The 16,724-nt window shown below is 42.9% G+C and overlaps 4 protein-coding genes across 4 annotated transcripts; 2 read left to right on the forward strand and 2 right to left on the reverse strand.

Moving 5' to 3' along the window:
- Window positions 1–790: 790 nt before the first annotated feature.
- LOC104433503 lies at window positions 791–4,598 on the reverse strand. Its single transcript, XM_010046271.3, has 4 exons — window positions 4,003–4,598; window positions 3,415–3,567; window positions 3,086–3,291; window positions 791–1,278 (listed from the first exon to the last, which is right to left on the reverse strand). The coding sequence occupies exons 1-4, from the start codon at window positions 4,498–4,500 to the stop codon at window positions 1,071–1,073; spliced, it is 1,065 nt and encodes a 354-aa protein (XP_010044573.1). The 5' UTR covers window positions 4,501–4,598; the 3' UTR covers window positions 791–1,070.
- A 2,843-nt stretch (window positions 4,599–7,441) lies between these two features.
- Window positions 7,442–12,360, forward strand: LOC104433502 (beta-arabinofuranosyltransferase RAY1). Its single transcript, XM_010046269.3, has 6 exons — window positions 7,442–7,736; window positions 7,830–8,170; window positions 8,690–8,942; window positions 9,031–9,804; window positions 10,255–10,501; window positions 10,728–12,360. The coding sequence occupies exons 1-6, from the start codon at window positions 7,641–7,643 to the stop codon at window positions 11,147–11,149; spliced, it is 2,133 nt and encodes a 710-aa protein (XP_010044571.2). The 5' UTR covers window positions 7,442–7,640; the 3' UTR covers window positions 11,150–12,360.
- On the forward strand, window positions 11,427–12,365 carry LOC104433501. Its single transcript, XM_010046268.3, has one exon. The coding sequence runs from the start codon at window positions 11,451–11,453 to the stop codon at window positions 12,099–12,101; it is 651 nt and encodes a 216-aa protein (XP_010044570.1). The 5' UTR covers window positions 11,427–11,450; the 3' UTR covers window positions 12,102–12,365.
- A 426-nt stretch (window positions 12,366–12,791) lies between these two features.
- LOC104435620 (inorganic phosphate transporter 2-1, chloroplastic) lies at window positions 12,792–16,512 on the reverse strand. Its single transcript, XM_010048333.3, has 3 exons — window positions 15,632–16,512; window positions 14,118–14,309; window positions 12,792–13,885 (listed from the first exon to the last, which is right to left on the reverse strand). Exons 1-3 carry the CDS (start codon window positions 16,346–16,348, stop codon window positions 13,064–13,066), a joined length of 1,731 nt encoding a protein of 576 aa, XP_010046635.2. The 5' UTR covers window positions 16,349–16,512; the 3' UTR covers window positions 12,792–13,063.
- Window positions 16,513–16,724: the final 212 nt, after the last annotated feature.

The following is a 16,724-nucleotide window of genomic DNA, read 5'->3' on the forward strand; positions in this document are numbered from 1 at the left end:
AAAACTAGTGAGTAGCTTAGGGATTTTGGATTTTTCATTATTTATATTAAAAATAAAATACATACTATATATTATTGGTTCAATCTAGATGAGCAATTTCACATTTGACACCAAGAATCGGACCAATATCCATCAGTTTCAATAAATTGCAACAAACAACCAAACTTCTAAGCAGCCTAAGCGGTTTTCAATTCCATTACACACCCCTAATCACAAACAAACATTAAAGGCATATTTAGTAACCATCTTCTTCTTTTTTTGTTCTTTTCTTTTTTTGTTATTTTGTTCTCCTCTCCGAAATAGAGTAAGAATAAAAATTCATTTGATAACGTCAGTTAAACGAAAATTCATTTGATAACATCTATTAATTTTTTTGCGCCCCAAAATAGAAAAGTGACCAATGAATAGACTTAGAATAAAAATAAGAAGTTAAAAAACTACCCTTTTGCTCTAAAGAACAAAAATGAAAAAAATTATTTATCAAAAGAAATTATTACCCAGAAAGAGAAAAGTTGCCATATACGCTCTAATTGGGTCAATGAGGGTGATCTCCATTTCACATGAGGCGTTCTCGTTCTCATGAAGGCACTTTACCATTTACTGAGGAAAAACCACGCACAAAGGACAGATTGCCCCTACTCCGGCAAAGCTCGAAGCGGCGATAGAACGTACGACAAGGTGTACATAAACACAAGATCTACCCGGATGCTACCCCCGCAAATAGGCTAAGAACTCGAATCATCGACCCGATTTTGCTCCACATTTAGCGGTCCGAGAGCAAGGAGAGAAGTGAAGAGAAGTAAAAACATACATCTTTTTAGGCAATACAATACAACTATCTTCCCAACATCTGAAGCATCCGCCAACACCCCAATAATTTCGAGGGCACCAGTCGATAACAAATTCAAGAATTGCATTTGGATGTGAAGGACACAGTTCTTCACGAACTGGAAACTATATATCACGTGAGACTCGACACCGTTTGACCACAAAACAATTGGATAGATACATATCACGAGCCCCGTGGACATCATGTAATTCTGTAACTAGAGAGCTGTACCACTGCTGCTTCATCTCTGAAGGACGATGGCGGCTCCAACTAAGCCCAACCACACTGTCAAAGCCACCCAGAAAGCCCTGTTTTTCTCGAGTCCTACCGGAGGCCGCCACACCAGAAAGTCCCCCAGAAAATCTCTGGATGAAGGAAGTTGGTTGGTCGAGGGATAACTGCTGTTTTGATCCTTGTCTTTGTACTTATCACTCCAAGTTGCTGCATAACTGCAATAGCCACACAAAACACTCACCGTCATCAATGTTTATTTAGAGACAAGAATAGCAGCATATGCAATTCCCAGTTCTAGTTCACTGATAAGTTCAGGGCATGACATCACCAAAAAGTAGGAGATAGAGGGCTTCGAATGATCGATTGATCTTCATCAGTGCTATAAGAAACAACACAAGCAAAATGTAAACCCTGTCCATAACAACATGATAAAAGCAAACTTGACAGAATTAAGTTGCAAATTAGGATGGGATATACTTAGTACTTCCGCTGCACCAGTCAAGCCAACATTTGCTTGCTCAGCTTGATTTTTGTGTCCCCTCTAAAGCTTTGAGTTCAGATTTCCTCGGTTAGATATCTCAATTAATTCATTCAAATATGGTGCAGGTTAAGCCAACATAAAATCCATCAGATGAGGCATTACATATAGTAACTGTACAGACACCCCATTACCGTACATAAATAAGAGGTAGCCACACCATCCTATACAGAAAGCATATACGAAGCCCTGCATGGGGGAATGTCAATTCTGGCCAAGGAAGATTTCTTCATGGTTTTCAAGAGAATTCAAATAACATCAAGAGGAAGACTTGTTGATGAGGGTCTTGGGAACTTTCAGAGAGTTGAGCATCAGCCTCTGAGTCTAGTCCCCAACATTGCCAGTAGAGTTGCCTAGAATGGAGTAGGCTCTCTCATTCAGGTTAATTTTGTGAAATGGGTTAAGGTAACGACTGCTAAGTTTAAACAATCAAAGTTCGGGCAAGCAACCCACCAAACAAAAACAACTAATGACCAAACACTATTGAATTTTTGTTTTGGTGCCCACTTTTGAAATATTCTTCTGCAGCCTAAACCAATGGAATTTGGTTAATGAAGTCAAAAGTTAAGTGGGTTGAGAGGTTGGAGAATGTGGGAAGTGGTCGTCTTGCAGTTGGAAAAACATAAGACAGCACGCTAGTGGAAGACTTCGTCAAAGGCACAGGAGAAGACAGAAAGGAATAAGAACTTATTATGAGTTAAAATACATGCTGGAAGATATTTAAAATAATACGAGCAAGTGAGATAAATATACACACAATCACGTGATCAGGAGAATGCTTATCACGAGGAAAATCGAATCAGCAGGAGAATGGGTTTAAAAGAATACTCAAAACAGAGGAGGGGACACACACAGACATTGAGACAAATCAAGCACTTCATCTTTTGCCTCTACATTTTCTGCAATTTTAAGATTTCTGCGATGCCGTCCATTTAGATTCTTGTACCTTTGAATTTCCACTTTGTAGCTCATATAGGTTCTGATTTCCTCCAATGATGTCTACTGGATTTCATGTTGCTACTTGAATTTTCAGTTCCTTCCAAATTACATATCTAGAAATTCACCTCAAGTAGTTGTACTTCATAAATCCAATTCCTTCATCCAATTTATTAACTTTCTAAGCACCGAATCTCATCTCTGCAACTTATTCATCCATCCACTCTGTATGTTGTTGGTTGGTTAAATTAGCCACGAGTCCATCCGAGCCCAATTCGTGCACTTTACGTGTCAATGTGGTATCAGAAGTAAATGCAGTTGCTTCTCAGTCATCTAAAGTTCAAATTGACCCAGCACAAAGTTGTTCCACGAAACAGTTGCAGCCCAAACTGTGATGCCTATTTTATCTCCAGTAACATGGAGCGAGTACTTTGCCTTCCTATTGTCATGATATACGCCTCATGCGAGACCGTGAGAGGTCTGAAATTGCAAGGGACAATCAGCGCAAATTCAAGATAACACAGTAATGTGAAGAGATGGAAATCTACCTGTCATAGCTGGATCCTATCAGCGGAATGGTAACCATCTCCTCCTGTGAAATTTTCAACTTAGGTGCTTGAAGGATATACTTCAGCTCTGCAGCTTGACGTCGAATGCTAACAATAGGGTGCTTCTTCTCCAACTGTTGATAAAGTGCAATACAATCTGCGTGACGATTATTAGCCTCATATGCCATTGCGAGCCATATCTGAATCTGGAGGCCAAAAATAAGCAAACATCCGCATCAGTTCCCATGAACAGGGTATTAAGGATGTAGCATCGCATCATCCCACAAAAAGAGCACCAGGACATGCAGACTTTAGGGTATTAAACCAACCTCACCGCCAAACAATGTAGGCCTAGGAATGATCGTAAGCGCACCCTCTAGGAACTCGATTGCCCTTCCATACATTCCTCTTCCGTAAGCTTTTTGACCCAACTCAAACATCAGCTGGGCTGTGGCTCGCCGCTCCGCCTGCTCTTTAGCCACCTGGCCTCCAACCGAAGAACAAGCAACCATATCATTACCACATTCAACGGGGCACCAGTATCAAACAAAGCAGAGCTCATGACATAGACATAAACGCGCAAACACAATTCGATTCGCAAATCATCACGAACGGTAGAGAGACAACAAATTTCTGAACTATCCACTAAAGATACATTCAACAGAGCATCATTTCTCATCTTCATCTTCTTCGAAACTAAAAAGTATTGCCAGCATCAGACAATCACACGAAGAACGAAACATCCTCAAGCAGCGAGACAAATCGTCTCCGACTCGCGTCGAGCAACCGAACGCGTACGTAAATTAACAACAACAAGCAGAAGCCCCCTGCCTTTCTGAACGTAACAAACAAGGTCAGGCTTCAGCATCAGCAGTTATAGCTTAAATCAAAATCGCACGTAAACGATCTAATCTAACCTTCTCAAGCTCCTTCCTGACTCTCATCTTCTTCTTCTCCTCCGTCTCCTCCCCGCCCTCCTCCTCCTCCTCCTCCGCCCGGGCCTGCAGCTCCTCCGCCTTCCGCTCCAGCTCCTTCATCTCCTCCATCTCCTTCACCCGCCTCCTCATCTCCTTCTCCCAGTCGAACTCCTCCTCGTCATCTCCGTACCCGTTGCCCCCGCCGCCGTTCCCGTTGCTGTCCTCGTCGCTGGACCCCGCGTCGAAATCGACCCCGTTCACCTTCGAATTGGCCTTGCCCCGGGCCACCACGGCCGCCCGGTGGCCCCGCGCGTCCCCGTCCACCTCGAAGCCCTTGGAGCCCGGCGCGGCGTGGTAGGAGGTGAAGTGGAGGGGCTCCCTCTTGGCCAAGCTCGAGACGACGTCGGGCAGCGAGGGGCGCGGCTTGCGATCGGGAATCGAGGCTCTCGGCGAGTTCAGGTCGAGCAACAGGCCTATGTTGCCGAGCACCGCAGCCATGGCGGCTAGAGAGAGAAAGAGAGAGAGGGGTAGAGAGAGAAGTGAGATATGGTTAGTCGCAGAAAGCTGACTGATCGAGTGAAGAAGAAGAAGAAGAAGAAGAAGGAGAAGGAGAAGAAAAGGAGATATTTTAGGCAGTTGGGGATGAAAAGACGAGAGTGCCCTCGCGGCGGCTCGGACGATGCGAGAGGATTCCGGTTCTGGGGAGGGTAATATGGTCTAGGACGAACGCGGAACGTGGCGCTTTGCGGGCGAGAGCCGTGCCGTGAACGAGAGATTATTAAGGAGAGTAGTCTGCATGTGGGAAATCAGATCTTGACCGTCGAGCTGGATGGGTCCCGCGTGAGATCTATCAGATCCGACGGCTCATGGGGATGCTTGTGTTTGCCGTGAACGGTTAGCTGCTGCTTCGTCGCGAGAAGCGTGATTAGCTGGTTTAACTGAGCACGGACACGTCACCAGGGGTTCTCTCGGCGGAATAGGAATTTAATTTACGGCCGCCCGTTCGTACAATTTAAGATGACTAAAAAAAAAAAAATGGTATAATTATATCCATTTTCAAGAAAATAAAAAATGGGAGATTTATGAAATGATGCTCTATTTTCCTCCTGCCTAGGTGATGTTTAAAATTTAGAATATACTTGGATTCGTCGATTTACTTGCCAACCGTTTCTGTAGATGGTTGTGTGTAGTCTTAATGCAACTTAGATGATGTATGCATGTTTTCCAAGAAAAATAAATATTTATTTTTTGTAATGGCCTAAGGTTGAAGTAACTGTCTAGATTAATTTTTAATCCCTTTTTAGTTTTTACTTGATTTAATTCTACTATATTCTTTAAATTGAAACTCATAAAACTTTCACAATACTTACGAACATCTTGAATGACACTTTTATGGGAGAAGTTGGACGCGTTCGGTTTGACTTTCGAGGAAAAATTTTGAAGAAAAGCAAAAGAATTTAAGTGAAATAGTATTTTTTTCGAAATATAAATATTGTTTGGTAGAGTGTAATTTAAAAATGTATTAGGAAATAATTTTGATTTAAAAATATTTTGTCACTCTCCAGCATTGGATATGGGTTTAACAATGATTATTTTGAAATTAGACTCTGAGGTGAGTGTAGATTCCGACTCGGCTAGAGATCTTTTGATCCAAAACATTGGGGACCCATCACTTGTCCATCTCGTATATTCCGCTAAGGATATCATCTTCGCAGACTCACCAGCAAACATGGGCTTTAAGCAGCATTTTAAAATTCAACCCATAGGAATTATTAACCACTTTTGTTGGGTCACATGGATTTGGTTTCTTTTCCTAAAAGTAGAGTCTTTCTAGTCTTCATGGAATACTCGTTTTACTAAAAATATATAAAATGATACGCAAATTCACATAAATTTTTCATGATTTTATAAAATTGTAATAATGTATTCAATTTTTGTGGGGAAAGTTTTCTTTTTGTTTGTTTTTACTCGTGAACAAACAAACTCTGGATTTGCTTGATCGATAGGCCATATTTATGACTTTTCTCGTAAATGGGAGGATGAATAATTATTGCAGATTTATGTTGAAGTACATAATAATATGTTTTTCAAATGTTTCCGTTGATACCGAAAAAATGTCAAAGTATCGTAGTCAATAGTTTGGCCAACAAAAAGTTCTTATTATTTGAATAGTATCATTTGATTTGTTTCTTAATTTGAGCTTGCAATAAATACAATTCTCGAAAAAAATAGAGTAAAAACGAAATCGGTTGAGGAAGCCGACGTTTCCGGCGTTTTTTCATCTTTTAGATCTAATAAATCTATACAATAACATTAACAGTCTATTTTGAGTAGGTGATCATATTTTTTACTTGTAATTATTTATATTTTGATATCTAATTTATTTTTCTTTCATCATGTTCCTGAAAATCGATTGTGTGAGGCCTCTTATGATTTTATCTCCAACACTGGACATGGGTTTAATAAGGATTATCTTGAAATTAGACTCGGCTAGAGATCCTTGGTCCAAAACATTAGGGACCCATCACTTGTCTATCTCGTATATTCCGCTAAGGAAATATTTTTTGCGGACTCACCAGCAAACATGGGCTTTGAGCAGCATTTCAAAATTCAACCGATAGGAATTATTAACCACTTTTGTTGGGTGATGGCTTTGGTTTCTTTCCTTAGAAGTTGAGTGCTTCTAGTTATGATGGAATACTCACGTAAATCAACATAACTTTTTCATAATTTTGTAAAATTTAGATAATGTATTCGACTTTTGTAGGAACAGTTTGTCAGTTTTTTTTTTTTTTTATGTGTGAACTAAGAAACTGTGAGTTACCACATTTATGACTTTTTTCATAAATGAGAAGATAAAAAATTATTGCAGATTTATGTTTGGCTGAACTACATATTAATATGTTTTTTCAAATGTTTCCTTTGACACCAAAAAATTGTTCAAGTATCATAGGTAATAGTTTCGCCAATAGAAAGTTATTAGATTGAGCAGTGGAGTCGTGGGTGAAGTAATTGAGTCCATATAACTATTAATATAATGAATATAATATAATGGTCAAGCAATGGAGTTTTAGTAACCGGGTGTCACTATCGATTGTAAATTATAAATACTTGCCATGTACTCTTTCGTGATAAACACTGTTGATCAATTGCATAACTTCATTTGTTTTTGCAATTTATCTCTTATCTTTAAATTCTAATACAATTAGTTCTCCTGAATAATTATTCGTACTGCTCATACCTTCAATTTTCTCGTCAATTAATTCCTTATAAAAAAAAATCTACAAATAACCCTTCCCAACCTTGGTCGGTTGATATTGATCGTTCATTCGATAGTTTTTTTCAAGAAGAAAAATAAGCTAATACTTTTCCAATTTCCAATATAATACTCTTTCACTATTAAGTTCAACGGTCTGAATGTGACGCCCGGTTTCCAATGTTCGGTAAGCGACTTCGAAGTCAGCTCACATGCATCGCCCCGTCGGCTGTCTCCCCTTCCTCGTGAGTCGGCGTGGCGCCACCGGAGGAAGTGGGGAGTTGTCTGAACCCCTGCCCTCTTCTTCCTTTGTTTTGTTTGCTTAATTTCAGTTAAAGTTCCACTTCCACTTCCCTTCGTTCACACACTTCCGCTCGAGTCAATGAAACCAAAACCCAACACCACAGCAGCTCCCATTCGGGCCATTCCCCAATTCTTCATCCACCTTCTCCGCCATTCGACGAGAATGAAGTCCAAGGTCCCTCCTCTCTATTCCTCTCTCTCTCTCTCTCTCTATCTTCATCAGCTTCTTTTCTTTTTCTTGTGCTAATACGTTTCTTGATTTGGTCAGGCAGCGGAAGCAGGTCTCTGGTCGATTTGGCTATCTGGGTTGATGCTCGTTGGCCTCTCCCTTTACGCCACTCACAAGTTGCCGTCGGCGAAGGACCGGATCAAGAGCCCGTCGCTCAACCGCAAGGTGTCCACCGACCGGGCCGGGCCGAGCATCGCCATATTTGCCGCGCCCGAGCCCTTTGCCGGCTCGGCCGGAGCCGCGCAGCGGGTCGCGATCCGCTCGTGGCTCGGGCTGCCCTCGCGAGTCTCGGTGGTGCTATTCAGCCGACACGAGTCCGTCGTCGCCTTCGCGGCTGAACTTGGGCCGCGTGTCTTGGTCGAGCCCAATATCGATTTTACGTAAGCACGGCTTTGCCTTTTCGTGGTTCGTGGTTTTGCTGTCTTTTTCAGCTCCTAGATATGTATTGGCCGATGAGTTTAACTTGCGTTGTGTCAACTGTTTTTGCTGTAATTGTCTGCTTCTAGGGCTGTGTTAGCTGATCTGATTGGCTGATATTTCTATCTGGAATATCCATACTGTTTGTCGTGCTTAATTAGGCGACAGATGAAATGCCATCATGGCCCAATTTCTCCTAAAGATTCTCTAGTGGCTCAATGATCACCATGTAGTATTTGTGTACTTTTTCTATGTAATTGAACGATGTCATGTCAAATTTTCGATTAAGAGGTGAATGTTAGGTGGTTGGTTCCTGATTACACATCTCGCATGCTTCCTATGACCTGCCTTCCAATTAAGGGACTTTTGGCAGCATGGAATAAAAGGTTGGAGATGATGAATACAGGCATAGTTGAATGGTCCTTAAAGAGATTTCTTATCGCAGTTTCTAGTAGCCTGATATGTGTTTGTATCTTTCCTAGGTTTCTGGGTATCCCATTCTTTCATTCCATGGTGGCAAGGTCGCAGGGATTTGCATCGGACATATGTGTGTTTGTCCATCCCAAGACCATCCTACTTACCAACTTTGTTTCGGCACTGAATTTTGTCCATGAACTCGATTGCGACTGGTTCCTTTTCGCTTCCCCGCATAACCTCTCATATTTCCCATTTTACTTGGACAAAGATGGGAAACATTGGCTGAGGGAGGATGGCAAGCGGGTCAAAATGAAGGAGGTACGACGAAGCCTAACTTAGATTGGAAGTCGCTGGCTAATGCTGCTCATGTGAAAAACTAGACTGAGATTATGCTCTATTTCATTAGTTGCAGGAGGTTATCACTCAGAATTCGCCACCTAATAACAATGAGGGAAGATTGATCATGGCATGGAACAGAGGGGATTTTCCCTTGCATACTGGAACACTTCCTCCTTTCTTATATGGGAAGGGAATACACAACCATTGGGTCATTAATGAGGTTGCATCGTCTGAACTGAGGTTTGTGCTTGATGCTAGTTGGAGTATTTCAAGTTTCTATATGACTGATCCTACACCTCGGTCTAATAAGTGTGGAGGCTGGTCTGGTGATCCAAGCATTGAGGAAAGAAGTTGGGAATGCGCTGGCAATTCTCTTCTAGGAGCACTCTACGGATCATCACTTTTCCATGAAGCTAAGCATTCCAGTCTGGTGAAACTACTGAGATGCAACGGCACATATCTATTTGCTGACACGTCTGACAACATCGTCCACATATTTGGGAATGCAAAAGCATTTGGCTTGCTTGAAAGGAGGATCTTGCATTTTTGGAGAAAGAAGAAGCTAGCAGCCTGTGCTAGGGATGTTAATTCATCACATGGTGTATTTAATTGGTCCCTAAAAGATCAGTTGAAGCCATCAGTGGGATTGGATTATCCATTCACGTTGGAGTCACTCCTCTCGATAATTGCAGACAAGAATAGGACAATTGTGCTCGGTGTTGCTGGATTTAGTTATAAGGATATGTTGATGAGTTGGGCTTGCAGACTGCGGGGCCTCAAGATGACAAATTTCATTGTCTGTGCTCTTGACGATGAAACTTATGAATTTTCAGTCTTACAAGTATGACAGTTTCAGTTTTTTGTCCATTCCTGTGTCCTTACTATTCATCTTCAATACTTTCTTTGTCCTCTGTGGTCTTAATAGTCACTATCAAGTCTTGCTGCCATTGCATACCAAAGCTGGAAAATTTGGGTAAATACGTAGGTTGGACTGAACCATTATATGGCAAATCGATGGTAACACGAGTCCCTCATGAAGTTGATTCTTGTTCCTCTGTGCGTTTGTCTGCTCAATAGTACTTTCAAGATTTAATGATAGATTGTTTTAAATTTGAACACTCCATTACTTTAAATAGAAGTGGCTAGAAATCAAGAGCATTCAGTCATTTGATTGAAGGAACACGGATAATTGGATGTTTCTGTCGCCTGAGATTTGTTGCCACTTTGTATTTTTCATTGCACGAGTTTTGTGCTTGCTCTCTGAATTTCATTTAATCTTTTTTACTGCTAGGGGCTTCCAGTTTTCAGGGATTCATCAGCTCCAAATGATACTAGCTTCGATGACTGCCACTTCGGGACAAAATGCTTTCAAAGGGTGACCAAAGTGAAGTCCAGAATAGTTTTGGAGATACTCAAGCTAGGATATAGTGTACTTCTTAGCGATGTTGATGTCTATTGGTTCAAGGATCCGTTACCACTGGTCTCCTCATTTGGTCCGGCTGTTCTCGTCGCACAGTCTGATGAATTTAATACAACAGGTATTATGTCCAAGGCTTGTGCTTCCACTCACTGCATGACGTTATGCAATTTTTTCCCAATCATTTCAAAATTATAATGAAGGGAGAATTTTATGTATCAAATTGAAGAGAACAAAAGGACAATAAGATGTTGATGTTATTCTTCTTCCACTTGTGAGGAAGATCACTGTTTTAGCTGTAAGGCTGCTGCTAATATTAGCGCTTCTAATATCTTAAATTTCTATAGGACCTATTAACATGCCCAGGCGCTTGAACTCTGGCTTTTATTTTGCTCATTCTGATGTTTCAACAATCGCTGCTTTGGAGAAGGTGGTAAAGCATGCTGCTAATTCAGGCCTGTCAGAGCAGCCGAGTTTCTACGATACATTATGTGGGCTAGGGGGATCCAATCGCTTGGGTGATAACGCATGCTTTGAATCCGAGACAAATTTGACCGTTCATTTTCTGGACAGAAATTTATTTCCAAATGGTGCATATGGAGGACTTTGGGAGGAAAGAGATGTCAGAGAGGCCTGTTTGAAGAAGGGTTGTTTTATCCTTCACAACAATTGGATTAGTGGAAGAAGGAAGAAGCTGGAACGTCAGGTGTTATCTGGACTTTGGGAATATGATATCAGCACAAGGAGGTGTCTGTTGAGCTGGCATTAAAAAGAATTAGCAAGTAAACCGTAATACCCTGTAGGTGCTTTTCCTATCTGTCTCTTGCAGACCTTGGTTTTCACGAGGAAGAAAATTGATTAGAGATATTATTTTACCATCCATGATTGTGATTGGGGTAAGCATTGGTTTCATCGGCGAAACATGTTCGAAGATGTTAAGACAAACAAAGCTGGCCAAGGGAAAGGCCAGAAGGTAGCTACCACTGTGAGGAATCAGGGACACAATGTGATGCCAAATCACAGTTTTAAGTAATTCTGGTTCGCAACCAGTTACTGCATAGTGATCAGCTATGCTGAAGAACTGCATTAATTTGCTGGGGCTAGTCTCCCACAAGGAGCCCCCCTCAACAGCGAAAAGGGCCATTGCTGGAGCGTCCTTCTCGCTGGAAATAAGCATACAGTTCGGAGATATTTCTCTGGGCTCACAATTGAATGATGTCTCTGTGAGAATAATCCATGCAGGTGGGCGAATCGAGCTGTACCAAGATGTGATTCCTGCATCCTATGTGATGGAGAAAAATCCTGGCATGTGCGTTGCACTGCCGGAAGTTTTCAGGAAGCCCCACGAATCCATATTGAGTCCAGAAGAAGATTTAGTACCCGGCAGGAAGTACTTTATACTTCCATCCACCACTGCGAGCAAGCTGAAGCGCAAGTACCAAGAAAAAATGAAAGCCAAAGAAGCTGCTGCTGATGAGACAAAGTTGGATGTGAGAACCAATGTTATGAAAACCAATGTCAACCCAGGCGAAGCACCCATCGAGCAACCCATTTGCTTGGCTAAAGATTTTTACACCTCAAAGGACCGATGGTCAAGATATTCGAGGAGAAAGAGGGGCATCAGGAAGCAGCCTTTTGTACCCCCTATACCAAGGGCAAGAACGCTGCGTTCAATGACATGGGAGCCGAGCCTGTCATCCATACAAGAGCTCTCTCCATGATTCTCTTTTGTTTCAGGGCTCCCGGAGTCCATGGTTGTTGACGTTTACATACTTCAATCTCAAATTTTGTACTTCTCACAGATATCAGATAAGCGATTTTTCTTTTATTCTATGTTGAATGATCCAGACAGTCTCAATTTGTTGGACAACAAATTATCCATTTCCCGTGTATGCCTCCATATTTCTGTTTTGCTGTTGCCCTGAAACATCTAACAGCGTGTTAGTGATATTGAAGTACAAGTAGTTGCACTTGATCGCAGCTAACTGGATGTTTTTCCTTCTTCTTCTCTCGGTTTATACGACCAAAATGCCCTACTGCTTTAGTAGTTGAAGGTATAATCCTTCCTCCCTCTCCACGTGCCCGCTCACACCATACGGTTTAAATCATCATTTTATCCAGTTTATGTTCTTCTGTTAATGCATATCAAAGCACCACGTTTCAGTCTATGAACGAACCATTTTGATTTTTCCCACTTTTATCAGCCTTTTCCATGCAATCATAGACATTCTCAGTTTTCCATCTGATGCACGTTCTGATGTTCGCAGCATTTTGCTTTGCCTTTGACAAAAAAACTGGCTTCATCAAGCAGAATTACCGGAAAATCAGTGCCTTTTTCTCTACTTGCTCTGTCCAGAAATGGATCATACTTTGAATAATTATAAATATTCCACCGTTTATGCACTGGATTCTGAAGCGACCTCATACAAGATCTGGAAAATTGGATAACTCTATGCAACAGCTACATTGATTTGGATGGTTATCCCATTTGATTGTAATTCAGCAGGGAGAAAAAAAGACTGCTTCAGTTCCAGACAAAATCATTTGGAACCAGTACAGAACCCGATTCAACCATTTTAGTTTGATACCGATAAAGTAATCTAGTAATCAGACCAGAAGACAGCAATGGGATAGTTATCTACATTGGTAATTTTAAGGAAGCTGTGTATCTGTCAATCTCTGCTCACAAAATGTATGACAATAGCTTTGTCAATATCCACGTATAGAACACGGCAAAGACAGCGCCAACTGGAATCGTCACAGCCCAAGAAACCACGATCTCTTTGACAGTTTCGGCTCGAACACTGTTAAGCCCCCTCGCAAACCCCACTCCCAACACTGCACCAACAAGCGTGTGCGTGGCTGAGATAGGGAGGCCCAGCTTCGAGGCAAACAGGACCACTGAAGCAGCCGCAAACTCGGCTGCAAATCCACGAGTTGGTGTGAGCTCTGTTATCTTCTTCCCTATCGTTGCAATCACTCTGTACCCCCACATAATAAGGCCTGCCACAATGCCAAAGCCTCCCCAGGCAAGGACGTCAATGGGGATAACTATATCAGTGCCAGTAGCACTGCCCTGGAGGATGGATAACGCACTGGCAAGAGGACCGATCGCATTGGCGACATCATTTCCTCCATGTGCAAATGACATGAAACAAGCCGAGAGAACCTGCATGTACCCAAAGACCCCGTACACTATTTCCAGCTGAGCACCCGTCGGGCCCGCAATTTTTGACAGAAACCCAACATCTCTATTGACCATGGATTCCTCTGGCTTTGGTTGGGATGGATCAGTTTTGTCAAGGAGGTGGCCAAGTTGTTTACGGATCATGCGGTTGACGAGGAAGGCCCCGGCTGTGCCACAGGCTAAGGCCTGGGCTAGGGCCAAGGGAATAGTCTTGCTAAGCGGGAATGCCGCGAAGGAGATTCCTGTCACACTGAGGAAAACCGCGATGGGAGCAGCGGCTGCGGCTGCTTGTCCTGGATTCGGAGCACTATAGACAAACTGCATAAAACAGAGGCAATATCAATGAGGCCATGTTCTCGAAAATTCGTGTTCGATTCACTTCGCTTGGTTATTATCTGGACGGTAACCCTATAAGCTATTCCTGTCTCGTGACTAGTTAAAATTGGCAAAGATGCCCACAATACTCGTTGAATTCCATTTATCACTTCTTTTCACAATCTTTTTTTTCACCACGATCTTGAAGGCTTCATACCAAGAGCTGAAGTCTTACCCTCCTGATGCATTTGTACACAAGAAATGAGACCAATGCCCCCATTAATGGCGAGATAACCCATGATGATGTGACCCTCACGACTGAATTCCAGAAGACGGCGCCTGCTCCTCCATAGACGAGGCCAAATCCAACCATCGAGCCGATTATGCAGTGTGTGGTCGACACCGGCCAACCATAGAACGATGCAACCTGTTTTAAAGATGGTCAGTCTTTTCAGGGCTGAAAATAATGTATGATTTCCATAGGCATACTCGTGGCAATTATTTCAGAGGGATCGTTCTGGAGAGGCTCCAGCTACAGATGAATGAATAGAGGTGCAAATCATGAACTTACTATCCGCAGTTATAATCACCCTGAAGTTTTCATATCGAAGATGGACTAGACCATGAAAGTCGGGAGTAGATCCGCATGCCGTATGACTAAACATCTTTTACATCACCTGATCATCAACTCCCAAATCAAATACGACCATGTGTCTCTTCAGGATTCAATTCAAATTATTCTGCTTTCACCTCACGGAATTACTCATTTCAAAGGTTCAGTACTCTCTTGTTCTTAATGTGTCACAAGTAAGGTTATAAAGCCATCTCGCTAATTTCCTAGTAATTCTCTGGAATCCGGAAGATCTTTCAACATATCCTGGCATTTTGCTGTAAGGAACTCCATTTGGCTTGTGTCTGGACATCAAAGATACCATGGATAAAATTGCCATGAGTCATTGAACTTGGCAATTTGACGATATAATTTAACAAAAATTGACATAGAGTAAATTTGTCTCAAGTATACTAATTTGAAATTTTTTATGGTAAAAAAATTAGTTTAAAGTAAATTTGTCATAATTATATTATATTGGGTTTTTGTAATATTAACTATTTATTTTTTTAGACTTTAAGTCAGAGGAGAAGGAGCTTTTAAACAAGAAGATGTGTAGAAGATGTTGGGCATGAAAGGGGAAAAAGGGATTTTAAGGATTCGGTGGCATGATTGATTTGATTTTAGTATAACCGATCGATTCCATTGTTAATGTGGCGGGCATCCCAATCAAATTTACATGTGAATTTTAAACTGTCACGATGCACCGATGGACGAAAAACAATCACATGATATGCCACGCAAATTGCCTCTTTTTTTTCTAGATTGATGACGATGCCCATCGAAGCATAAGTGTAGTGCCAATGTCCCTAGAAGCCTGTGACGAATCCAGCCGCACCATTGCCTTTGCATTCATCCTTGATTTTTTTACGCAAAATGCGTACCGATCAAAGGGGCTGGTTTCACAAATTCCTTGGTTAATGGGGAAGGAAATATGTCACCACAGAGTAACCAAAATTCTAAAACGGACAAAAACCAAAAGATTAATGGAAGATATGCCTTAACAACGGGCATGACAGACTATATAAGCCGGCATTTAGATAAATCGGTCATACTCAAAACTGGATAGAAGTCCACGGCATCATTTAGTAGATCAAAAGATATGGAAGATGTAAAGAGTGGCAACAACAGTCACAAACCTGCAACCATGTGCCGGCAGAGGCCAACGAAGAGAGCAGGCCGGCGAAGAGCAGAGTGTCCTTTCCCTTGAAGACGTCGGCGACGAGGATGCCCTTCTGCATGGTGCTGGTCACGTGCGTCCCCATCAGCAGCGCCCCTGAGAACTCCAGCACGGCCGCCGTCAGCACCGCCTGCCGCAGCGTCAGTGCCCCCGACCCCACCGACGTCCCCATGGCGTTTGCCACGTCATTCGCCCCGATGTTCCACGCCATGTAGAACCCGAACAGCAGTGTCCCGTATGACAGCGCCCGGGTCTTCACCGCCATCCCTTGGCCCAGCGACCTCATCGCCAGGGGCAGCAACAGCGCTGCGAAAGCGATGCATATCGAGATCGCTGATGCCGTCCTGGAGGATATGCCGAAGGCCTGCGCCATCCCGGGCGAACCGTCACCGTCGCGGGCGGTGTCCGAGGAAGGGGCGGCTCTCTTGGGTTCGACAAGCCTGACTCCTTGCTCGAATATCTCCTCGCCTTCAGCATCAGCAAAGGAGGATATGGAGGCATATGGGTGTGCTGGCCGGAGGTTTCGCAGGCGAAGCAGGTGGGGTTTTAGGGATAAAGTTTCCTTCTTTGGAAAGCTCGGTTCGTGGGGGAGCGGAGGGGGGCGATGCTTGGGGAGATACAAGTGAGAGGGCGTGATGGTGTTTCTAGTGGAAGACAGGCAGTACGAAGTATTCATTGCTTTAGAGAGAGGGGGAGAAGAATGTGGTGGTGGCCGGAGAGGGATTACTCAGGTGAGTTCTTGGCCATGGGAGGCGGAGGAGAAGAGAGAGAAGAGTAGGTGGTGGTGGTGGTGGTGGTGGAGGAGGAGAGATGGAGATGGGGATGAAGGAGGTGTTGGCATCGTGTTGGAGGGAGAGTCGGAAAACAGTTTGGCAGTTAGCTTCGGGGGAACTGATAGGAGGGAAGGGAGGGAGTGGTGGTTGTGGTTGCATGGAGGGCCACCTTTAAATCTTGGACCCACAGAAAGAGTTCGGAAAATATTCAAGAATATTCAGTGGCCTTCCGCGACGAGAGAAGGGGAAAAATTCGGGCACCATATCCCCGTTCGGATA

This window comes from Eucalyptus grandis, chromosome 2, assembly GCF_016545825.1.
Source record: "Eucalyptus grandis isolate ANBG69807.140 chromosome 2, ASM1654582v1, whole genome shotgun sequence".
Lineage (NCBI taxonomy): Eukaryota > Viridiplantae > Streptophyta > Magnoliopsida > Myrtales > Myrtaceae > Eucalyptus > Eucalyptus grandis.

Coding starts and splice junctions, on each gene's coding strand:
- LOC104433503 (XM_010046271.3), bottom strand. CDS start 4,500: ATGGCTGCGGTGCTCGGCAACATAGGCCTGTTGCTCGACCTGAACTCG. Junction 3,292..3,414: donor CTACATTGTTTGGCGGTGAG/GTTGGTTTAATA, acceptor TTTGGCCTCCAG/ATTCAGATATGGCTCGCAAT. Junction 1,279..3,085: donor ATAGGATCCAGCTATGACAG/GTAGATTTCCAT, acceptor TGGCTATTGCAG/TTATGCAGCAACTTGGAGTG.
- LOC104433502 (XM_010046269.3), top strand. CDS start 7,641: ATGAAACCAAAACCCAACACCACAGCAGCTCCCATTCGGGCCATTCCC. Junction 7,737..7,829: donor CGACGAGAATGAAGTCCAAG/GTCCCTCCTCTC, acceptor TGATTTGGTCAG/GCAGCGGAAGCAGGTCTCTG. Junction 9,805..10,254: donor ATGAATTTTCAGTCTTACAA/GTATGACAGTTT, acceptor TTTTACTGCTAG/GGGCTTCCAGTTTTCAGGGA.
- LOC104433501 (XM_010046268.3), top strand. CDS start 11,451: ATGCTGAAGAACTGCATTAATTTGCTGGGGCTAGTCTCCCACAAGGAG.
- LOC104435620 (XM_010048333.3), bottom strand. CDS start 16,348: ATGAATACTTCGTACTGCCTGTCTTCCACTAGAAACACCATCACGCCC. Junction 14,310..15,631: donor CTGCCGGCACATGGTTGCAG/GTTTGTGACTGT, acceptor TCTTTAAAACAG/GTTGCATCGTTCTATGGTTG. Junction 13,886..14,117: donor TGTACAAATGCATCAGGAGG/GTAAGACTTCAG, acceptor TGTTTTATGCAG/TTTGTCTATAGTGCTCCGAA.